The sequence below is a fragment of the Phymastichus coffea genome, unplaced genomic scaffold (assembly GCF_024137745.1).
Source record: "Phymastichus coffea isolate CEN01 unplaced genomic scaffold, Cenicafe_Pcof_1.1 PCOF00183, whole genome shotgun sequence".
Lineage (NCBI taxonomy): Eukaryota > Metazoa > Arthropoda > Insecta > Hymenoptera > Eulophidae > Phymastichus > Phymastichus coffea.
The window spans coordinates 139821-164302 of record NW_026706994.1 but is presented as its reverse complement, the minus strand read 5'-3'; the positions used below and the strand labels follow the sequence as shown (position 1 = coordinate 164302).

Genomic DNA, 24482 nt, shown 5'->3' with positions numbered 1-24482 from the left:
ATGGAAACATTTGTATTCTTAATTCAATTTAACTAGATATATTAAATATCCCGTTAATAAATAATATAACAGTAATCAAAATAATCAAACTTGCTTTTGTTTAATTCATAAATGAATCAAAATTATTAATTAAAATTTTAATTAGTAATCATTTAATTACATTACACACTTATATTTACCTTGATATAATTCTAATTTGCTAAATAATTTAACTCTCAATTCCTATGTCAAAATTGTCTTTATTGATCAGATGTAATATAACTCTTATAAATGAGACGGCATTTAATGGTGTGTTGCAGCCTTTCTCATTTGAACCAAGATGTTACCAAGCTCCTCACGCTTCCTCTTGGCACGAATGTGAGTTCCCAACTATAAAATAAAAGAATATTAATGAATTAATAATCAAATTGTTTGGAATCTCTTTAGCTGACAAATAATATCAAAATAATTTTAAGAATAAAATTTAAGTTTATTCATCTGTTATAACATGTATTTCAACCTACCCTCCTTTTCAAGAATTTCAAAGCACGCTTATCTTTCGATACTTTTAATAATTCCATTGCCCTCTTTTCGTATGGAGCATGACCAGTGACTTCACGGATTAAATCACGTATAAATTTACTATGTTTTGTTTGGCGCTAAAATAAAATGATATTAAATTACTATCATTGAGCATTGAGATAACTTTAAATAATTATTCTATTTATGTTTAGTCAGCTTTTTAATATGGATTTAAAAATAATTTACATATTATAAATAATTAATTAATAAAATATTGAAACTTATAAAGTTATTAAAACATCAAACATAAATAATATTTGATGACAAAAAATAAAACGGAAAAATTTACTTAATATCTTAATAACAAAGTAACAATATTTAATTAATTTTTCAAGCTTATTTTTATGTTAAGTGATAAATAAAGAATAACAGAACGAAATAAATGTAAAAAAAGCAAAATAATTCATAAGATTACACTATACTGTTATTAACTACTGTTCTTCGTTGACTTACCCCTTTCAACCTAGCGGGCCTAAGAGCAACAGTCTTATCCTTTTCGGTCTTGTTCTTTGCCACGCGAATTTTGGTCGTTTTATGACCCTTATTGAGGCCGACGGCCAACTCGTACCTCGGTGCCATCCTGGACGAAAAAGAATTAGAAGTGAAATTGGAGGTTATGTTTTCCACTTATTTTTGAAAACAATAACAAATTAAAGAATGTTTAACGATAAAAACTATACGTGTAAATAAGAACTCCGGTAATAAACAAACAATATTCGAAGAAATGACGTATTAATTTATCGCAGATTTTTTAGATTTTTTTGGATCTTTGGAATTTGACAAACCTGTAACGCTGAGAACACGCGAAAAAAGGATAGTGTCGATGGTGGCTGCTGGGTAGCCGATAACTTTTATAACCGCATGCGCGGTACACAAACGCCATCTTTAATAAACGCGGGATTTCGATTAATTTTGAAATTTTGAAAATACGTACTTCACTCGTTTTAGAAGAAATTACACTTTCATTCTAAATAAACTTGTTTTTTTATCGAATATTTTGTACAAAATATAACAATAAAAATATTTATTTGCCAATACAAAAATTCTTAAAAATTGTGTCTAATACTTCTTCTGTACTAATATGTCCAGTAATTTTACCAACTTCTCGAGCTGCCTTACGAATTTCTTGACTAGCTAAAACAATGTCGTATTCTTCTCTAGATATTATGTCAAAATAATTCAATAGGCATTCGTGGCAACGCTCCAAGTGGTTTCTATGCCTCTCTTGACTTATTGTTGGATTTTCTGCACTAGGATTGCCACATCTACAAAACGAAAATATAAATTATAATTGTAATAACATTAATATCATTAACGGTCATTATTTTTGAATTATTAATATGATCATTCAACATACATTACTTCAAAACGTTCTCCCATTACCTCTAGTAAATTTTGAAAACCCTCCTCATCAATACATGAAATTGCAACAACGTTTTCCTTGTTTAAAGTCCATTTTTCCTCTTCAGTTAATAAATCTGTCTTATTTACAACAACTATACAATTACCACCAAGCTCTCCATCCACTAAAATTAAATCTTTTAATTCCAAATTCTTTATATAATCATTTAGATATTCAGAAAACTTTTTTCTACTTCTAGTATATTCTAGTGAATTAATAACTAGTACTACAAAATCAGCTTTGCTAGTTTGATCCCTAGCTCTTTTAATGCCTTCAATTTCAACAATATCATTAGGATTTTTATTCAAACCAGCTGTATCAGCCAATAATATAGGATAACCAGCAATGTTAGCAGTCAACTCAACAACATCTCTAGTTGTACCAGGTATTGGCGTAACAATTGCCGCATTTCTTTGAACTAAACGATTCAGTAAGCTACTTTTTCCTACATTAGGTTCTCCTATAATCACAGTCCTTATTCCATTTCTTAAAATTTCTCCTTTTCTCCCATCTCTCAAATGTTTGTTGATGTTTTCAGCTAATTGTTTTAAATTAATATTAGACTGTTCAAAAACATCAGTTTCAATATTCTCTTCTTCTCCAAAATCTATGTAAGCTTCAATATGAGCTAAACTTTTCAACAGCTTTGCTCTCCAACTACTGTACAGAGAACTCAAATTGCCATGAGCTTGAAGTAGAGCTTGTTTTCTTTGTTGCTCAGTTTCAGCATGAATCAGATCAGCTAAGCCTTCAATTTCAGTCAGATCCAATTTATCATGGAAAAAAGCTCGTCTAGTGAATTCTCCTGGTAATGCAGGACGAAATTTTAATTTTGACAATGCAGACATTAGTGCAGAAAGTATTGCTGTTCCACCATGAATTTGGAATTCTACACTGTCTTCTCCAGTAAATGAATTTGGTCCTAAAGGAATTTTTCTTTTAATGTAATTTTATGATTTGATTTTGCTTAAAAACTTAAGATTTAATAATTATATCATGATAATATTCAAACAAGCTTACCTGGAAACCAAAGGCATAAGCCTTTATCAATAATATCACCAGTTTCAGAATTTCGAATATTCCTTAAATAGGCTTTTCGAGGTTCCAGTTTGGATATATTGGTCATTTTATCCAGAGCTAATTTAGCTTCACTACCTGATATTCTTACTACCGCAACTCCACATTTCCCTTGACCTGGGAAGCACAATATTATTTTTGTATAAAATAAAATTTTATTAATAGATTGAATAATTCTCATTACCAGATGAAAGAGCATAAATTGTTGAACCTTCTTTTAATTCACTACATAACAATCTTTGGTGTACTTTGATAAAACTTTGCAAAACACTTTTTCTTTTTATACAAAACTGAATAAAAACCATTTTTATTTATAGTATATTATTTTCATATTATATCTATCTTCCTTATTTAATTTACCTGGAACACATAACTTTGTGTTATCAATAATTATATATTTTATTAATATTTTATTTAAAACTTTGAAATCATTATAAAAAAACTTATTTTAATTTTTCAGAACTCTTCATACTTACATAAATAAAATAACTATTTTTAAAAGATTTCAAAATAATATAAAATAACGAATATTGTGTATATATTCATTACAGCGTAAGAGTATTTAATAATTACATTCGATTCAGATGGGTTATGTATTACAAAGTCATGCGTATTTTTTTGGAAAAAGGGATGAATGAACTCTAGATCATGTACGCAGAGGATAATTGAAGCGTAAACTGCGCAAGTGCGCCTGCGGCAAGTACACAAAACAAAAGAAATACGCCCGTGCCGTGCATGAAAATGACACATGCAGTAGTGTATCAGTAACAGTTTGAACTTTGTAGTAAGTTGTTACGGAGATTTTCATATTTTTCAAATGTTACAATCACAACGACTATCAATATCTGTTTGGTTTCCATTTGTTACTACCAATCATCATCAATTTAGGTAATAATTAATTAAAATATTAACGCTTACAGCAGGCAAGTGATAACAAATAACCCCACTCAAGTGTTTACATTCATATCCTCTTCATGATACTTTTATTGCTCTCTGCTGTCTTTGGAATGACAGTCTCGATCGGGTTATGCAGTTGATAAGAACTTATAAATTTCCATGAGAAATTATTTCTGGAATTGTTAGTTAGTTAAGTAGCACAAATTTACAGAAATGGTGAACTATGTGGAATTGATACAAAGCAGTATTTTATTATGGCTCTACTTACAAACAGCCTGGGTTTTCTTCATTAATTTTCTATACTTTACTATACCATGGCTTATATGGGGGGCTATTATTATTTTCTTCGTTATGAGATTTGGAATCAGAGTTCCTCCTCCTAATGATAGTGCTGTGAAGAAGGTACTTGGAGTTAATCCAATGGATATTGAAGAAAAGCATGATTTCATTTTAAGCAAAGAAGAACCTGAAGAAAATAAACAGTATTGTATGAAAGTTGTAGCACATAGAGGAGGGGGATTTGATTATCCTGAAAATAGTATGTCTGCTTTCCGTAATGTATGTATAATTTCAATTTATCAAGTTAATACAAGTCAGCTTTTTTTATTTGATTAAATATATTAATAATTTATACTATTACAGAGCTATAACAGAGGCTGTGATGCAATCGAATTTGATTTGGCTATGACAAAAGACAATATTCCTATTTTATTTCATGATGTAACTATTGATAGACTAACTGGACTGAATGGCAAAATCAAAGACATGACATGGAACGAATTAAAGGATTATGATATTTCAACAACTCATCCTCTTCGGTAAGTATTATTTCAATTTAAGCGAGTTATTTCCTATGAAAACAAAGTTTATATGAAATATTTTTTTCTTAATAGACCTATGTTCAATAATGAAAGTGAAAAAATTGCATTATTTGAAGAGGTATTAGTAGAAACATTGAAAAGAAGTCAACGTATGTTTATTGACATTAAAGCAACAGGCAATGAAGTAGTCGAAGTAGTTTTAGATGCATATAAAAGACACCCACAACTTTATGAAAAGGCTGTCATAACAAGTTTTAATCCTATCACTATTTATATGGTATATTTTTAATAAAAATTATATTATAAATATCAATCAACTTTCAAATTAAACTTGAAGTTACTTTTCTCAGATAAGAAGACAAAATCCTCGTATTGTAGCAGGTATGGCATGGAGACCTCAATTTTTGACCATGATAAACTATAACGGAAATAAAGGACCACACAAACCTCGTTTTAGAAATATTTTCAAACACATTCTTGCTATGATAGTGGATGGTTTTCACGATTGGGCCTTAGGAAGAATAACTTATTATATCCTTGGATTATCTTTCATATTACTACAAAAAGATGTCATCAGTCCGTAAGTAAAAGTTAATTTTTTTTATTTAAATTTCATTTTAGACTTAAAAAAAAGGTAAACCCCAAGTTCAATTTTGTATTAGAAATTTTTAATTCCATAAAAATTACGAAGTTTTCTACATCTTTTCTGGGAACATCGAAAACTTTATCTATCAATTGTTTGTTGGGATACTTCTATAACTATTTACAGGTTCGTTACAAAGATGGATTTGTCAAATCATAATTTTTTAATAACTCTAAATAATTTGGGAAATGATTTTCATAATAGCTTCTTTTATATTGAAAATTAATATATATTTTGAAGCTTAATTAATAATAACAATTATGAAAATTGAATTACTATTATATTTTACAGTGTGAGAGTATATTTTGAAACTAAAGTATATTTTAATCATTTTTATTATATTTTACTAATGTATATAATCCCTTAGATTGCATGTCTTAAGATAAAATATTTAATCAAAATAGAGTTTATTTTGTATTTTTCTAATGCACATAAGTTTTAATTATTTTTAAAATTATTTAATTTCTAGTAGAGTACAAAGTTTTTAATTCTAATTAAAAACATCTGATCTTAATTTCAGTGATGTAATACGAGAATGGAATGAAAGAAATGTTCGAGTTATTGCTTGGACAGTCAATTTACCAACAGAAAAAGTACATTTTACAAAAAATCTAAAAATTACATATTTGACTGACACTTTGTTATCTTAAAAAGATAAGATTGCATTATATAAAATAATGAAGCTGCCGAACAATTCTTGTGCATAAAGAACAAATATTTAAAGCTATTTATATTGCCCAGTATCTTTTACAAAGCTTTTATAATCAATATTTGACATTCAATGTAAAAATATATTAGTCAGTATTTTATAAGAAACATAATAACACTGAGAACTTGAATCATCTACCAAATTTTCATAAAAATAGGAGAAAAGAAACAATCTTTGAACTAACAATAGTAAATCTTATTTCGAAAAAATGTAAATATATACAAATTTTTATATAGAATATGAGATTATCATTTTATTAATAGTTTTAGTTGCAAATACATGCAAGTCACACGTTTATATATTTATATATTTAAAAAATGTAAGATGTATAATGTATTCTTATCATTAACTCAACATGGAAAAAACCACCAACACTTTTTACACGATCGTGGTCAATTTTCCTTTACGAGATTCCATGCCCTCTATCAAACCAGTTAACAAATCTTCCATTTCTGTAGCCGCTCGTTTGAGTTCACAATTGTTATCAGCACTAAATGTATCTGCAATCATTTCAAAATTTCAAAACCGATATAAATATAATAAAATTTATATTTGGTAAATCCTAATAATCAAGATACTGATTCTAACAAATCAAAATGTGATGAAAACTTACCTTCTAGCAAACAGTCGTTAGCTACCATATTTTGTAATCTATCTAAGATATCATTCAAATCGCCTTGAATATTTTGTAGACTACTGTGCTCTGAATGCTTATCAGTGCGCCGCAAAGAGGGTAGCACATTATCTCTACTTATTGATGAATAAGTGGAATAAGTAGAATTATCCACTTCAACATTCTCATAGTCATTATTTTTTTCTTTATTTTTACACAAACTATCTCGTGCATTTAACCATTCAGAAAATTCACTTTCACGTGACGTAAAATGAGTTTTATGGCCTACAATTTATAGAGGATGCATCAATAAACTGTTATAAAATGACTTTTAAAAAAGTTATTTATTTTCTTTTCGTTGTTATCAATATATTACCTCCTATCCATGTACTCAGTTCAATCTGAGTACTTGTAGGTATACTGAAATTATCAGTTGAAAACAATCTTTCAACACTCGTTTTATTTGTAGTATTATTTTTGGCATCAGTCGTTTCACTAATATCTAAAGTGTTTGAATTCTTATAATCTTGACTATTTTGATGAATAATTGGACTTAGTTGAAATGCCATTGGTAAAGCTGATATTCGAGAAACACCAGGACGTACCATGGGTGTACTTTGAATAACATTGACATCGCGAGATCCTTGGGATCCTTGCGTAAATAAGTAATTCTATAAAAAATTTATTTAATTAGTAAAATATTATTACAACAATAATATTAAGGTAGTGTGATATACTTTTAAAATTTTTAACCGGTCTAGTTGAGATTCAATGACAACTCTGTGCTGTTGTAATTTTTCAACCTTACTATCACTAATTTGTCTTAATTCTATTTGCAAATGTTTATTTTCTTCTTCAAGATGACTTATAATACTTTGTAATTCTTTTTGAGGGTCATTTAAAATTCGTCTTTTGATTGTACTTCTTACAGATATTGTATCTAAATGTTTCGTTTGTTCACTAGAAATAAAAAAAATTATTTTATAAACTATTATATTATTTGAATCATATTAATATCTATTATATCTTACAGCTTAGTTGTTAAAGACGAATCATCCAAAGAATTATTTATATTTCTTGCGGGACATAATCTAAGTTTATTGCGTAAAAGTTCAATTAGAAGTTTTGTTATTTCCTTATTATTTGTCTAAAAAATAAAAAATAAATTCATGTAATTTGAACTGACAACTGCTATTTATGAATAAAATAGCGATCATACCTTCATGCAATACTCTCGAACTGGATGTTTTAATTTATGTTTTGCCGATATCTTACCATACAAAAAACATGCTTGACATTGATTGTAATTTGTACATTTCAAACAAGAATATTTTGGTCCTTTTATCGACGTTATTTTACACGAAGAACATTTAATATTATGCGTAACTGAAAATTATATAATTATATTGTTAATGTGTTTAATGTTCAATATAAAGTTTACAATAATGTCAGTGCAAAATTACTTTGTTCTCCCGATTTCATACGATTTAGAGTTGTAATCCACATTAATAAAGGAGGCTCTTGCATAAGCCAAGCAGCAAATTCAGCTTCAGTCACTCCAAGACATCCTTGAGACTGAAACAATTCATATGAAAAATATAAATACTCAAAGCCAATAATAATCATACATAAATTACCCAAATATTGAAATAAACTTACTACACTGAAACAATTGCCAATGCTTGTTTGTATCAAATGCTTTCCATAAGCAACATTTTCTCCTAACATTTCAGTTATTTTACAAATATTTGTTAACAATGTGCTTAGAGCAGCCTTGGTTAGACATGCATTATGATCAGCTAATTGATGAAATAAATAACCATATTTTTCTTCCAATCTGCCACAACATATTAAAGTTAAAGCTACCTTTACAGACAACACTGAAATATTATCATCTATTTTTCTGAAAAATGTATAAGATAATAATTTCATGTAATTATGACTTGACAAATAAATTATACTGTAGTATTAATTATACTTGTTGAAGGTTTTAAAAATGTAACTTAAAGCTAGCTTTGTAGATTGTTCAACATCAAAATTAACATTATTTTCTTTTTGGGCTGCAAAATAAATATCTGACAATACATCTTCAATTTCATTAATATCCAAGTTAACAGAATTTTCTGTTACTGATAATCTGTGTCTTTCAAATATTCCAGCCACAAGTTCTATTTGAACATAGTGCACTAAAATAAAATGTAACATAGTATTATATTTTTCTGAGTAAAGCAAACATTACTTATTTTTATAAAATGAAAGGAAAACTTACTGTTTAAAACTTTATGAAAAAGTTGCATTTTTGATGCAGTCCTATATGAGGCATACCTAATTGTATTGCACTCATTTACTGACTTCATTATATCTTCCATTGTGGATTTCACAATTGTTTGACTGAAACAACGATTTTTATTTAATATTGACAATGTTTTACTAGAATATAACACAAGATAAATAATCTATTTTGTTAAATTTATTATTAGTAGTAAACATAATAATAAAATAAATTAAAATTAAACTGCTAATTAGAACATAAGTACACATTTTCTTGTAATTACATTAAGAAATTTCACATTTATTTAAACTAAAAGAAACTAGTACTTATATTATTCTCCAAGCTCTTTTCTTGGCAACTTTCTAAATTATTTAAAATACTCACTCAAAAAAACGTGATCTATTTTGACTAGCATTACATGTGTCACTTGTAGGATCTGGAATGAATGTGATAAACAGCATAAAATAAATATATTTTGCATACATTTTACTGACGCTTAGGTAAGTACTAAAAACTAAATAAAACTTGCCTTCTGCCATTTTAAATCTGAACGCAACGAAATTACTCTTGTAAAGAAAGGCTACAAACTACAGAATCTGATCGCTGATACTATCATCTACAACGCCCACTACATACATAGGTACATAACTCATGAAATTGTAGCGTGTACGCTAATTTTTGCAGTGATAATTTCAAATTTCACATGGTACTAACGTTAATTAGTCCATGAATTACGCGATTCTATGATACGTTAAAAGTACTCAGATTCCAAGGATATTTCATCATCAGAACTCTTAGTAAATGATGCCGATAGCTGTTTCGTTCAAACGTCGTTTTTTTTAAATACAATGGACGCCACCACAGAATGACGCGCTATGTTATAAACATAACCTATAAATCAACTTCCAGTCAGGAAGTTCGCACAACGAATGAGTACTGGCCGCTATAGTGTTGCACAGTACGCGAAACCATGATGCACAGGTTGCTGCAGGTGCGATATAGGCGCTATACTACAGTAGCACTAGCCGTTTTTTTCATACTGCAGGTATACTGGTGTGTAGCGCTATTAGTGGACGAATGCACGGTAGAAAAAAACCTTATGGCAGCATATGTAAACCGGCCCAGCTTGTTATACCTTCTGCCTGCAAAACCGGCGGGAAATGCAACTGCCGTTATATTAATATAGATCGCCATAATTCGAAGTAAGAAAATGCTAATTAAATTAAGATGAATCAGTTTGTACAATAAAAGAAAACTTAATATACGTACCTAATATTTTACTGTCATTACATATTCTTTTAATTGATTTAAAAGTTTTATTGCATAATTTTCCTAAATTGTTATTTCAGCAACTATCATATAAGAACACGTTTAACAATGAATTAGATACAATTACGCAGCTAACGTAAGACCCAAATGTGTATGGAAATTTAGTAAAATAATTGAAAATGTTGAATATTACGAAGTTCTTCAAAAGACATGTGTAGTTATATAAAAAGCAGGACAAAATGTTCGTAGATTTGTAATTGTATTGCATATTGTAAAATGCGTTCCATGATTATTTTCAAAAATTGCTTCGATAAGGTAATCATATAAGGATATCATTTTTAAGTAATTTGTGATGGCAGGTAAATATTTGTGGAAAATTTTATTTTTAGAATATTATTAGAGGAGAGAATCTTTTATTTTTATTCAAATCTAAATTTCATCGCGAATTTGCGTAGACTTTGCGGCCATCTTAGGGTCAATCTTAATTTTAAGCAGTTTCATGGGAGACGTAGCTGTGCGATGACAGGGAATTGCTCTAAATTTTCCATCGTTACAATATCTCTAGCCTTGAACCTGCAATATTAGACATCCAGCATTTGAGCCTTATATTAACATTGAACCTATAGCATTACAGCTCCAGTGCAGGCGCTCCAGCGTTGAAACTTTGGTGTTGGAATTAAACTAGATTAGATTAGACTTTGTTTTCATCCTTGAGGTAAAATCCCGTGTGATTACAGTACTGTAAATATAGCCTACGAAATACATAGTATAAGAGAGCGAATGATATCTTAACGACGCATAAACAATTGAACGACGGAAATAGTAAAGCAAATAACAAAATTATAAACGAATATACCACAAGTAGACAAAAATAAAATAAATAAATAATGAAACAGACGCAGCAACGGATCAGTGATTATAACGCACGCTAGTAATACGGAAGGTAAGAAGTAGATAAAATAAAAAAATACAGATACAAAAATGCAGGTGCATATAACAAGGAGAAGAGATGAGGAGACGAGAGAGGCTTGAGCATTCAAAAAATCTGAGCAAGCTTTTATAAATTTTCTTTGATATGCGTATAATGAATGCTATAATGAACGACATTGAACGAGTGATGCACACTGCAGAGAGAAGTGTAAACGCGTCAGAGTTTGCAAATAACGCTTAAGCACAAACCTGGGCTCGAGTTGTGCAGTCTTCAGTAAATTAAAGAGAGAGAAAGAGAGTAGAGGTACGATTTGAGTTCCCAAGTCTGCCCAGGAAGAAGTCCTAAACAGACAACTAATTTAAGAGATCTACACCATGTACGACGAATGAGCGCTTCCAGGCCTAAATCCAGAAGGCACGGATGTGGAAGGCAATTGGAGAGTTTCTTACGAATCTGCGTGCCACAACGTTCCTCAAGAGCAGAGATTCGTAGGCAGGTAGGAGAAAATACCGATATCTATAGACAGCTTTGTAGAGGAGAATAGTCGGCGTAAGGTGCCTACAAGAGTTTAAGGTTAGTAAACCCAGTTTTAGTCGGTGAAAGAAGATATAAGTAGTAAGGTTATTGCTTGGGATGAAGGTGATGAAGCCGTCCATGAAATTGAAGCAGGCGTTATGAATAAATTGTAGCTCACCGAGATGAGTCCTGTCAACATCCATGTAGATGATTGAAGTATAATTATTATGAGGCAGAACCAACATCTGAACAAGGTATTTATTAGCTAGGTAGAGAGAGCCTTGCTATAAAATTTTAATGACGGTGGACTTCCAGATCACCTCAACAATGTGTTGTTTTCACTGCAGGGTAGCTGACAGCATGATTTCCAGACTTTTAACGATGGTCAAGTACGGGGTCCCTCTTGAAAATATTCAGTAAGTTCTTATATAAGAATTTACTCGATAAGGTGAACAAAGAATTTCGTAGGTAATATCTTACGTAAAAACTTACTCAACGAGGTAAACGAATAATTGCGTAAGGAATTTTTTAAATAAGTTATTGCTTAAGAACTTATTCGATCGATAAGGAAAGGTCAAATTTTTTAAAAATACAATATCTTCGGTTAAAAATTGGACATCGCACTTAATTTATCAGTTGATTATATAAAAAAAGTTGTTTTTACTTCAGTTTTCTTTAATAATTTCTTACTTACCTAAAAAATTACCTACACAATTTTTCGGATACACGAAAATAAGTAAGTTCATACGTAAAAACTGTATCGAAATACATACATAAGGAGTTACGTAAGAACTTATTACTTATGTTATTACGTATGAACATGAAATTTTCAGGATGAGTGAAACTTCCTTTGATCATAATCCTTAGAATGGTGCCGAGGTTAGTTGAGGAAATGTAGAGTTCGCAGTCCAGGATGATGACCTTCGTCTTCGTAAGGTTAAACGCCGTAGTCCATTCGACGTCAGCTAAACAGCCACGCTTTGAGCATACCGTTGCGCCCTATCGATGCCATCAAGAATATCATAGGGGAAACTATGAACGTATATTTGAGTATCATTAGCATAAATCATATGTTTAGAATATAATGGAGGACATTTAAGAGGTCTTTGATGTATATGACGAATAAGAGGGGACCAAGGACGTTGCCCTAAGCCCCTCAGCCACTAGGAAATGGTACTTGCCCCATCAATGATTGTCTAAAACCTACCCACTAGATAGTTAAAGAATCAAAGAGAGAAAGAGAGAGAGAGAGAGAGAGAGAGAGAGAGAGAGAGAGAAGAAAACTTCGTGGAAATAACCAATCGTAGCAGCTGTACGTACCAGCAATTTATTTTCTCGTACTTTGGTACCAAAGTGGGTACGGTCAGAAATTGTGTCGGATAAAGGCTCGGGTAATGTCCCTCAAAGTAGCAATAATATCGTTTTCAAAACGCTCTACAAGAATAACCTAGAGGGTTGGGTTGCTGGTACGTTGTTGGATTCGAACTTTAGTAACATGCTGTTTGTTCATCAGCTGGTACAATTTAAAAAATTAATTTAATAAAATAATTTTCATTGAAAATGGTCTAAATTTCTAGAAAGTTCCTATAAGGTTCCGATTAATTTATTCAATAGATGGCACAGTCTTTCTCGCAAGTGGTAGGAAATTATTATAATTAGTATATGTACAGTTTTCAAACGATATATTGTAAAAAGAAATGCGAAGAAGTTAAATATTTACAGTTACACTAGGAACTATAAATATCTTTTCATATACGTAGGTTTATTAAAAAAATATTTTATTTACTAATTATATTTTGATATATACCCGCATAGTTCCAGCTATGTACCTAACACATTTCCAAAATTTGAATCTGGCAACGTACGGACAACCGTTTAGGCAATTATTGCACAATGTTCCGGCATCTTTTTGCTACTTCAGAAGACATTGTTTGCTGTTACTGTTATATTGCTCATACATTGCTCATACTGTTACATATATAGGAAAATTTCTGACCATACCTATTTTGGTACTAAAGTACCAGAAAAAATATTGCCGGTACATAGCACTGAGACTGAGACGCTATAGAGCTCAACTTACTTTGTTAGATCATATTATAATTAGTTGAATTATATGTCTTGAATAGGAATCACCCGTAACCCACTGATAAGTTCTAACGATTGAAGATGGGTTCGCAAAGACTTGAGCGATAATGACTGATAAATACGCTTAAATCATTGCAATGGGAAGGTAGAGTATGTTAACTTTATCATTAGAGCACGTGTACATTAAGAATTGAAAAAGAATCGGCGCACAGGAAAAAATGTAATGTTGCAGTCTTAGTATTAGATTTCCAGCATTGAAACTGTGAAGTCAAATTAAAAGGCTAAACGTTATTTTCATGCAGTTTTATACTCTTGCCTCTATCCAAATTTTACTTAAAAAAAAACCCTGAAGAAAAAGAAGACAAGTTTCTATTATTACATTATTGTAGCACCAAAGATTAGAGAGACTTAAAAACTTGTCGCATATGAATAACGTCGGCTTTTCGCCTTGACTTTATAAGTAACCAGTACACGTGCATTCCAATGCTACAGCTCTAACGCCGAAGCTATAATGCTATTCATTCAATGTTCGATCAAATGATAACATTTAATCCTGTAATGCTGCAAGTTCTGTAGAAAACATCTTCGGCGTAGACTCTCATTCTCGACGCGAACCGAAAGCGTAAGTAGCGAGACGAAATATAGTTCACTGCCGGTCACGTACTTTTAAACCCCCAATCCCTAGGCAAAATCAGACAAATTTGTAGTTTTTTTATCTCTGGAATGACATAACTTACAGAAATGAGCCAGGATTTGTTTGAAAGATGTTTCCAAGAGCTTTCAAAATATGTACTTCACCACTGCATAAAATTGTTAATTTAATTTTTACAAGCGATGTTTTGATATTGCAATTTGAAAAATTTTGTTTTTATCTTTGAAATTATGTCGGACGTGGGATAAAAGTGATAACAAAATTTGACAAAGTGCATTTTATAACTCATTCCAAGCTCTATCCGAAACATTCATTACAAAATTTTTTTCATAACATTTCCGTTTTTTTAAATAAATATCTTAAGTGAATTTACAACGTCTACTTATTGTTTTCTGCGAAGTAATAAAGTTTTCCACGTCAAAATTTGTTTATATTTTGTAATTTTAATTATAAAAATTTTTATTTCAGAAAATAAGCAAAAATTGTTTTTTCCAAACTGTAACATTTACGATGCATTATTGTAAGAATAAAAAAAAATATTTTATATAATTTTGAAAAAAATTTTTTGCGCACCGGATGGAGGAAAAAAGTTAAAAAAATTTTTTTAAACAAAATCTGAAAAAATTTAGCAGCATTTTACATGAAAAAACAAACATTTTCTCTTATATAAATTTTTTTCTATTATTGGAATTCATGGAAATATAGTATGTTGAAAAAAACTGTCAATGTAAGGAAAAAATGCTCGTACGCGCGTCACAGTTGATGAAAAAAATTTCTTAATAAATGATTCGGATAAGGCTTGGAATGAGTTACAAAATGCACTTTGCCAAATTATTTTATCACTTCTATATCACGTCCGACATCATTTTAAAGATAAAAAAAATTTTTCAATTTACAATGTCAAAAAATCGCTTGTAAAAATTAAATAAATAATTTTATGCAGTGGTAAAGTACATCTTTTCAAAGCTCTTGGAAAGATTTATATTATATAAATAATATAAATTATATAAATATAAATTATATAAATTCTACAGCTCCAATGCTGGAGCTACTTCAAAGCTACATTTGTAACACTGCAGGTTCGATTTCGTTTTTTCCATCGGTTTTTCCTTGCAAGCAACAACTTCTTTCTTGCAATAAAAAGAATCTTTAAATGTATAGTCTCTTTCTGTCTTACTGTTTTTGCTCAACAAGAATCCACATATACAAAAGAATACTTCATCTTTTTCTTGAGCATTTTACTCGTCTTCTCGTTAAGCACATCTTTCTAAATATCTCATTTCCTTGGACAACCGTCTTTTCTTGAAACCATCATTTTCTATAAGCTTCAGCTAGTGCTCTAACCGAACCATTGAGTTCAATTTTATTCACATTTTGAGGATGCCATATTGTATGCTACATAGTTTACCTAACTTTTTTATGAATACAAAAACTCAAAAATTAGAAGATTAACAACTTTTGTCGATGCCAGCTATTCTTCAGTTGTCAAATCATACATCAGAACGGAAAAGACTCGAATTTAGTTTTCCAAAATATTTATAAAATTTCCCTAACTTACTCTAAATCATTCTTCGTTTGATCTCTGAGAAAAACATACAACAAATCGTCCACTCAATAAAGTACACGATGGCATCCAACTCGGAAAATCCCTCATGGGAATTATATATATAGGATATATATAATTATATGGGATCTCAAACAGAATTCCATATAAGATTTCAAAATTCTAATATAATTCTCGAATATTTTACTCAAATTTACTCGTTGCAGTGTAATACACACTTATATCATTTTTGAAATATGTCATTCTAAAATAAAATATTTTTTATTTGAAATAGCATATACATTCATAACACCATCCTTACATAAATAATACAAGGAAGATTACTTAACGTAAGCGGGATTCATTTATTATTTAAAGAAATAGAATTTATAATATATAATATGTAATTTGCTTTTGTAAATTTACATTTTTAATTAGTGACGGAAAATATGTATCTTTAATGTATATATCTATCTAATAGAACCAAAACTTACTTATTATGCTTAAATACAAATATATAAACTTAATATTATTTAAACAAGATATTAATAATTCAAGTTATTTGGTACAGAAGTAATGTATTAGATTTTTTTACCGACAATTACAATGCAGATTTTGTTAAGACTCGCCGTTGTCGTTATTCTAACTTTTGTACAAATCTTATTTATTTCATTTAGTAAAGAACATATTTCAAAAGTAGTTATATCTATGCGTTTATACAGGGTCAGTTTCTTTTTTGAAATTGGGCTAACTAAAAATAAAATGGATTTCGATGAATCTTTTGTTGTCCAATTGCGCATAGTGATTAATTGAACACATATTATATATTTTGTTAGATGTGTATAATTTATGATTTTAACAACTCGAAACTATTTTAAGGCAGTATCTCTATTCAATTGTAATTTTGTTGAAATAGTTATTCCTGGGTAGGTTATAGATGAAATTCTAAGACCATTTAGTAATTTAGTGTTTTCAACATCACAAAAAATTTTTTAAATTTGAGATGTTTTATTATAAATATAATTAGATAAAATATTTTTACCTGGACAAAAATTTACAATAACGTATAATTTGTTGATTTATACCATTAGCAAAGTGTACTGCATGAAGCAAAGCATGATTAATTACTTCAAATGCGTATGCCGAATGAGCCCACAAGACCTTCAATCTTTAATACTCATTACCAGGTGTAAAAGTTGATAGATATTGAAGGTCATAGCATTTTTTGAATACCACTCTTCTGTTTTAAATAAACATTACATGGGTAATTTTGCTGTTTTCTTAATTTGATCCACTGTTATGATTTCTTGATTGAGTAATTAGATACTTTCCACAAATAGAGACTAGTATTGGTAGAAAAATGGATTTTATGCCATGCAGCGGTAAATCATTGCACATTTATGTAAAGTAACACTCCATCATTAGCACATCGATGCCCGTTGCTCCAGGATCCATCTGACGGAAAACAATAAGACGAGAAAGTGCCGCTCTCTTATTTTCACTTATAGCTTTCTTTTATAGGGCTTGTAGAATAATCGGTATTGATGCGCTAATGATGGGCTATTGCTTTACATCGAAGGGTCGACAGACTGGCGTTGATGCATTTAAAATTATTATAATACGTATATTATTATAATTATACACGTTGATTAATGTACACCAATTAATAAGTTCAGTATTTTGTACACGTGGTTGCATTAATCGTGTACTAATTTTTTAACAGACAAAAAATTTACAAATCCGATAAATCGTCATGAACGTACACACGTTAATTAATTTGTATTCATAAATACGTCCAGTATTTCGTACAGGACTATATATCGTGTATATCGTGCACAAAAAAAAAGTTAGCTCATTTATTACATTTCCAGTGAGTACAAGGGTGGTCCGATAAGTACTTAGCCTCACCGCCCGATGGCGCCACTCTCGCAAAAGAAATATTCTATCACGTACTACAACCTTCTCGATGGTTACTGTCAAGATTTCACCCGGATCGGAGTTGTAGTTTATTTTTGAGAGCGTGTGAAAGCAAGTGTGTTCGTTGATTTTTGAAAAATGGTAAAAGAGCAGTATCGGTCGGTGATTCGATTCTTGTTTTTGGAAGGTAAATCGCGCAGCGAAATCAAAAAGCGCTTGGATGCTGTGTACGGTGACTCTTCTCCTTCGATGGCGACCGTCAAAAATCGGTTTAACGAGTTTCAACGTGGTCGCACGTCGATTTTTGAAGAGCCACGTCCAGGTGCTCCGAAAACGGCTACCACGGAGGATAACGTGACAAAAATTCACGATCTCGTATTGGCAGATCGACGATTGAAGGTGCGCGAGATAGCTAAGATCGTAGGCATCTCAAAAGACCGCGTGGGTCATGTCCTGCATGAAATTTTGGGCATAAGAAAGCTGTCGGCGCGATGGGTGCCGCGTTCGCTCACTCCGGACAACAAGCGCAACCGTGAGACAACTTCAGAGCAATGTCTGACGCTGTTTAAGCGCAATCCGAAGGAGTTTCTGCGTCGTTTCGTGACAGTCGACGAAACATGGATCCACTGGTATACACCAGAGACCAAGGAACAGTCGAAACAGTGGACTTTACCCGGCGAAAGTGCTCCGAAGAAGGCGAAGACTTCCCCATCGGCCGGAAAGGTGAAAAAGGTGAAAGGCCAGAAAAAACGGCCCCATTTGGCGAAGAAAAAAGTGCTCTTCCACCATGACAACGCACCGGCTCATACTTCCGCCGTCGCCATGGCCAAATTGGTCGAATTAGGCTACGAACTGCTGCCCCATCCACCGTATTCTCCAGATTTAGCCCCGTGCAACTTCTTTTTGTTTCCAAACTTGAAAAAGTCACTCGCCGGGCAGAAATTTGAGTCAAATGAGGAGGTAATCGCTGCCACGGAAGCCTACTTTTCAGACCTCGAGGAAACGTATTTTTCAGACGGGTTAAAGAAGTTGGAGCATCGCTGGGCCAAGTGTATCGAACTAAAAGGAGACTATGTTGAAAAATAAAATGCCACTTTTCCAAAATTTTCGTATTTCTTTTGTAGGCTAAGTACTCATCGGACCACCCTCATATATTTCTTCTGTCGATACTTGTTCTATCACAGAGTTTATAACTTTTAACAATTTTATTGAGAAACCTGAGTCTTCTGCGTATTTTTTTTAATATGATAAACACATGCTTTCTTGCTAGTAGTCAACTTGCTTTCATATAGCTGTTCATTCCTCATTCAAAATACAATCTTCATCTCCAATTCGAGAATTCAATTTTAATGCTTTGAAATTTTTAAATATTTCTAACTAATCCGGTATTATAATTATTTATTTGATAAGTTTATTATTAATTATAAACTTTTACAAATATTTAGATTTTATTGTATACAATCGAGATGTTTATGTATAATTCATTTTCTCTCCCAGATAAAAATATTGCAGGTATTAATATTAGGTATGAATAATAAAATAAAAATAACATTATATATAATAATTATATGTTTTTTTCAGGACATGAAAAATATATTTTTTATATAGATGTCCTGAAAGTTATAACTAATCCGGTTATTATGATTGTTTACATGATAAGTTTGTTATTTTGCGACCATTTTTCGTCTTGCCGGATATAGGGGACGAAGCGGGCAATGTATTAAAATTCGTTCATAAGACATTTATTAAAAATGATTCCATATTCGTCATGTTATTAATTATAAGCCATGAATAATTGCTTAACGAAACTCGTGACCATTTTTCGGCATACCGGAATTCGTAGACGCGATAGGGCATATTACTGAAATTTGCATTTGCGATGTTACTCAATGTATCAATCGTTTTATAGTCCTACTTTAATTAATTATATGCTATTAGATGCTATTTATTGGCTACTTTTTTCATTTTTCGTTTTACCGGATTTAGAGGACGAGACGGGCAATGTATTAAAATTCGTTCATAAGATAACTCAAAAATACTGATTGTTTTATAGTAGTAGTGTTTGTAATTATAAGTCGTCAATGGCTGCTCAATGACACTTGTGACCATTTTGGACTAGTCTTTTCTTCATCGTTGCCTTACTTGTCTGCTGGAGCACACGAGCAGTGTCCAAGGAGCGGCACAAAGTCGCACACAAAAGACTTTTGTCGCGAAACGCACCGGAAGTTAACTAACTGTAATGAGCCGCTATCCCCCACCATGGCTAGCCGTCTCTCTCTCTTTCTTAAACTACTGTTGCCCTTCTTTTTGTCACTTTTTGCTAAACAAACCCAAAGTCGAGCATAAGCAACACCCCGTTTTGTTCGACTCTGGCTATTGGCATATGCGTCGGACTTATGAGAAAGAAAGAGGCATCAATAAGGCTGGCTGCTGTAAGCCGTGGCTCTTATCACAATTTGAAGCAAGGGTACCGTGTGCACAATATACAGCACGCGATAAGGAATTTCGAAAAACAGAAAAGATTGAGATCATACTTTTAATTGTCATTCAACTAAAATATGCCATATATGTTAATGCGCCATTCTTTTTTAGAATACCAACTTTGCTATGGAATTTCAAAAATCTAGAACCTGAAACCATGCAGTCATCACTTCTGCATAACATATGTGCAGAGCTTAATACCTCGTTATTGTCCCTTTTTCCGAAAATACATCCAATCATATTTATTATTCCACTCTCCAAATGTAACATATAAGTTGTAAATAAATAAACTAACTAACATATTTATTATTTTAATTAATGGGTGGTGAGAAAAGGAACAATCGTATTCTAGAACAGCTTGATTTTGAGTTTAATTAGATCTTACTGAGAGAGCTACTGAATAGGCAGCGAGAAGATTGTCAAGTGGAGACGAACTAAATTAGATATAAGAAAATATTAATCTTATTCTTAAAAATCTTCAGCAAGTCTATGGTTAATTACAGTCACATCTATACATATATTATTTATTTAAATAATATAAGTATCATATTATCCAGGCTAGGTTAGTTTGACGCAGTAATTGAATTTTTCAAGGTTCACTTTCACAATATGTCAATATTGATTCATTTGAGTTGAATATTAGCAATATGCGATAAATAATATGTGCTAGAATAGTTTGATTACTTCATTGATTGATTGATTCAAAATAAGTTTGGCTGGATACCACTTTATGCCTATAAAGGGTGAGGCTGAACAGGATAAAAAATTAAACTGACAAAGTAAATCAAACAAAATTGAAACGTTTCCCTTTATTATGCACACACAGACAAACTTGAAAGAAAACAAAAATTGTAAACGCTAACTTAAAGTACAGGCTAAGTCGCAGCGCTTGAGGAACAAATGCGGACTCGCCAGCGCTAAATAGCCTTTTCTATCGCGGCGATCAGGTGGATCACTTGCGAGTTAGTTTTACGAATCCGCCGTTAGTTACATACAGAGGATTTAGCATAGTCGAAAGCGTCATCTTTTGTACACAGCGCACACCTCGACATTCAGCTCATTACACACATGTTTTATTGGATGAAGTATGAATGATTTTCTTCAACTTGTCTTTTATAAGTTTTTCTATCTTTCATCTTCCATACTTTATTTCCAGTCCTCTTTACTACATCAAATTCTTCTTTCCAAAAATGAGTGCACAATGTATTTGGAATAAACAAATTTTGTATCAAAACTCTATCTCCAGGACGAATATCAGAAAATCTTGATCCTTTCGTAATATCTTCTCTCTTTTTCCTTTTTTGTTTTCGCATCAAATCATTATCTCTAGCTTCTTCATCCACAGTATCCAAAATAAGATCGTTGATTGACGGAATTCCATCTCTTATATTTCTTCCAAATATTAGAGTTCTGATGGAGATTTACCATTCGTACCGTGTGGTGTGACGCTGTACATTAGAAGAAATTTTTTAATTTTATCATATAAAATTAGTGTTGGGGTGAGGTGCACAAGAAATAACAATTTTTTTTTTTTTTATTAAGCATTTCAAACCATTACAAGGGTTGCCTCTTAAGGCTTATTTCTGCTAAACATATTGAAATAATTAGATTACATTGAATATTTAGATATATTGTTACAGAGTTTCTTTTTTTTTCTTTCCTTGTTAATACCCTCTTTTTTTTTTATTTTTTTATAGGTAGACTAAAGTTACAATTTCAGGTTACATTTTTTTTACAAATTCTAAGATATATTGACAGACATCAATGTGCGGTTCCGTAATGAAAATTTCTATGCAGAAAGGAGGATCATAATGTAGTTTCTTTAATTTTCTATAAAGAGTGCACCTATGTTTTTCAAATAGGTCGTATTGCCACAAAATATGATTAATGTTTTCATTTTCCTTTCCGCATTGGCATTCAGGTGAGTTGACCACGTTAATTTTATTTAAAGATTCTGCCATATGGTAGTGTCCTGATCTGACACGGTTGATTGAAACTATTGACTTTCTAGGTAATTTGATGTTATAAAACCAGGGCTTGGATTGGCTCGCCGACCGTCGTACCGAGTAGACGTATTTGTAAACGCGCTCCAGACCTACGAAGTGTAGTGAGTTAGTGTTGAATAACGCGTGTAAATTTCTGACGATGGAACTTTGGGCAGTGAAGAAAAAAAAATAAACTTACAAATAAACAACATCTAAATACTTTTTGTGCTCGCGTTCAGTCTCTGCGCGGGTGCAACCTCAAGAAAATGAATGAAACCGTAAATATGAATAAGCCAAACACATCGTACTCTGCGTCGTTAACGACGAAACATGAAAAAGTTCTATCTAGAGAACAAGCAATTATTGTTGACTATAGAAGAAAACACCGTTGAAACATACGCTCTCGAATTAACAAAAATCGTAAATGCAAAAGACATCTTATACGCCTCTCGCATCAACAAGAACCGTATATGCTTCTACCTCAGCAACAAAGAAATTGTAGATAAGCTTATCGAAGAAAACACTGTGCTAGTAATAGATCAGCAAAAACTAAATGTTAGGCCACTTGTCTCAAAAGTGAAAAGAGTTTTAATCTCTAATGTGCAACCTTGTGTACCCAAGTCATTGATAATCGAAGAGCTGAAAAAAATTGGAGTAACTCCAGTCTCACAGATCACCACGGTCAAAGTAGGCACACAACACCAGTCGCTAAGTCATTTGTTAAGCTTCAGGAAACAAATGTATGTAGATCCGGATGACATTCCCAAAATTCCTAGCAATCTACGCGTCACGCACGAAGGCATCAACTTTTGGATATACTTCTCGACTGGGAAGCTTATATGCTTTGAGTGTAAACAAGAGGGCCACATTGCTAAACACTGTAGAAACTTGGACAACGACAACAACATATACGCCGTGCCTGCAAATACCGACACCACAAGCAGTCAAGAAAATGCTGAGCAGATAGAAATGATTCAAGAGAATAACGGGATAGAAGAGGATAACAACGCAATCATCGATATAACTGCAGAGCCACAAGACTTCCCGCCTCTGGAAAAACCACCCTCTTTCAAAAGACCTCACCCACCCAGCGTGGGCTCGACTGCTTCCAGCATAGAAGAAAATTCATGTAAAATAACAACTAAAAAAACGAAAAGGAAAAAAGAAGCACCAAAGGTACAAATTGATTTTGAAAACGAGTTAGAAAGCGCAAAGAAAACTGTTGATGATCCGAAAAACAAATACCCGGTCAATCACGATCAGCTGATCGCATTTCTAAAAAGCTTAGATGAAAACCCAAATGTTTTTGAAGCAGCGAGAGTCTATACGGCTGATTTGTCTACGCTCTCGACTTTGTTTGGTGACGTGTATAAATTTGCGAAAGGAAGAAACGCAAAGACACGCCTTACCCGCACTCGCAATATTAAATGGTCCGGAAGACGCACCCAACACGAAAAAGTTTATTGACACTAGTGAAGACTCCAGTTCTTCTGACTTTAACGAGAAATAATATGTATCGATCTAATATCTTGTTACAAAAAAAAAAGAGAAAAAAAAATATGCAAACAAAAATAAATAATAATAGTCTCAACTCAAACAACTGTAACGATAACTCGAATATTAAGATCTTGTATTGGAATGCACGTAGCATCACGCAGCGCAAGAGTGACTTACACGATATGCTAGCAAATGTAGATGTATTTGTGTGTGTGGAAACATGGCTAAAACCGAAAGATCAAATTAAAATGACAGGATTTGTAACGATTAGACAAGACAGAAACCACACTAGGGGTGGCGGCATTCTTTTTATGGTAAGAAAAAACCTACAATTTACGGAATTAAAACACATTAGTAAATCAACAGCAGAAATAGAAATAGCAGGTATACGAATTGAAAATGCGAATCCTCCAATAAATGTTATAGCCTGTTATAGAATCCCGGGAAACACTAGTGTTAGTACAAACGGACTGGAATAACATAATCGACCTCGGCACTCAAAATCTAAATACAATTCTACTTGGCGATTTTAACGCTCACAATATCAAATGGAACTGTAAAAACACGGATGTCAATGGAGATCGTATAGATCATAGTATAGAAATTAAAGA

The 24482-nt window shown here is 31.8% G+C and overlaps 4 protein-coding genes and 1 long non-coding RNA gene across 10 annotated transcripts; 2 read left to right on the top strand and 3 right to left on the bottom strand.

The window, feature by feature from the left end:
- Window positions 1-219: 219 nt before the first annotated feature.
- Window positions 220-1392, bottom strand: LOC131673530 (large ribosomal subunit protein eL36). Of its 2 annotated transcripts, none has more exons than XM_058951576.1 (4): window positions 1347-1392; window positions 1015-1141; window positions 504-638; window positions 220-369 (listed from the first exon to the last, which is right to left on the bottom strand). In XM_058951576.1, exons 2-4 carry the CDS (start codon window positions 1138-1140, stop codon window positions 283-285), a joined length of 348 nt encoding a protein of 115 aa, XP_058807559.1. In that variant the 5' UTR covers window position 1141; window positions 1347-1392; the 3' UTR covers window positions 220-282. The 2 variants fall into 2 exon arrangements, with proteins under 2 accessions (XP_058807559.1, XP_058807560.1); XM_058951577.1 differs by lacking the exon at window positions 1347-1392 and adding an exon at window positions 1242-1263.
- A 154-nt stretch (window positions 1393-1546) lies between these two features.
- LOC131673529 (tRNA modification GTPase GTPBP3, mitochondrial) lies at window positions 1547-3359 on the bottom strand. Of its 2 annotated transcripts, none has more exons than XM_058951574.1 (4): window positions 3225-3359; window positions 2984-3157; window positions 1919-2885; window positions 1547-1826 (listed from the first exon to the last, which is right to left on the bottom strand). In XM_058951574.1, the coding sequence occupies exons 1-4, from the start codon at window positions 3343-3345 to the stop codon at window positions 1586-1588; spliced, it is 1503 nt and encodes a 500-aa protein (XP_058807557.1). In that variant the 5' UTR covers window positions 3346-3359; the 3' UTR covers window positions 1547-1585. The 2 variants fall into 2 exon arrangements, with proteins under 2 accessions (XP_058807557.1, XP_058807558.1); XM_058951575.1 differs by having other exon boundaries at window positions 1664-1826; window positions 1945-2885.
- A 420-nt stretch (window positions 3360-3779) lies between these two features.
- Window positions 3780-6391, top strand: LOC131673534 (glycerophosphodiester phosphodiesterase 1). 3 transcript variants are annotated; one of them, XM_058951582.1, is made up of 6 exons: window positions 3780-3824; window positions 3961-4495; window positions 4580-4755; window positions 4831-5035; window positions 5109-5338; window positions 5922-6391. In XM_058951582.1, the coding sequence occupies exons 2-6, from the start codon at window positions 4151-4153 to the stop codon at window positions 6049-6051; spliced, it is 1086 nt and encodes a 361-aa protein (XP_058807565.1). In that variant the 5' UTR covers window positions 3780-3824; window positions 3961-4150; the 3' UTR covers window positions 6052-6391. The 3 variants fall into 3 exon arrangements, with proteins under 3 accessions (XP_058807565.1, XP_058807567.1, XP_058807566.1); XM_058951584.1 differs by having other exon boundaries at window positions 3786-3928; window positions 4393-4495; XM_058951583.1 differs by having other exon boundaries at window positions 3811-3928; window positions 4149-4495.
- Window positions 6392-6469: 78 nt separating this feature from the next.
- LOC131673533 (dystrophin-like) lies at window positions 6470-10170 on the bottom strand. Its single transcript, XM_058951581.1, has 12 exons — window positions 9525-10170; window positions 9380-9431; window positions 8993-9114; window positions 8702-8909; window positions 8383-8626; window positions 8187-8298; window positions 7943-8109; window positions 7755-7870; window positions 7461-7683; window positions 7100-7394; window positions 6724-7008; window positions 6470-6610 (listed from the first exon to the last, which is right to left on the bottom strand). Exons 1-12 carry the CDS (start codon window positions 9532-9534, stop codon window positions 6489-6491), a joined length of 1956 nt encoding a protein of 651 aa, XP_058807564.1. The 5' UTR covers window positions 9535-10170; the 3' UTR covers window positions 6470-6488.
- A 769-nt stretch (window positions 10171-10939) lies between these two features.
- On the top strand, window positions 10940-14554 carry LOC131673536 (uncharacterized). 2 transcript variants are annotated; one of them, XR_009302718.1, is made up of 4 exons: window positions 10940-11086; window positions 11161-11965; window positions 12059-12179; window positions 12545-14554. It is a non-coding gene; the product is annotated as an uncharacterized LOC131673536 (long non-coding RNA). The 2 variants fall into 2 exon arrangements; XR_009302717.1 differs by having other exon boundaries at window positions 10940-11965.
- The last annotated feature ends 9928 nt before the right edge of the window (window positions 14555-24482 follow it).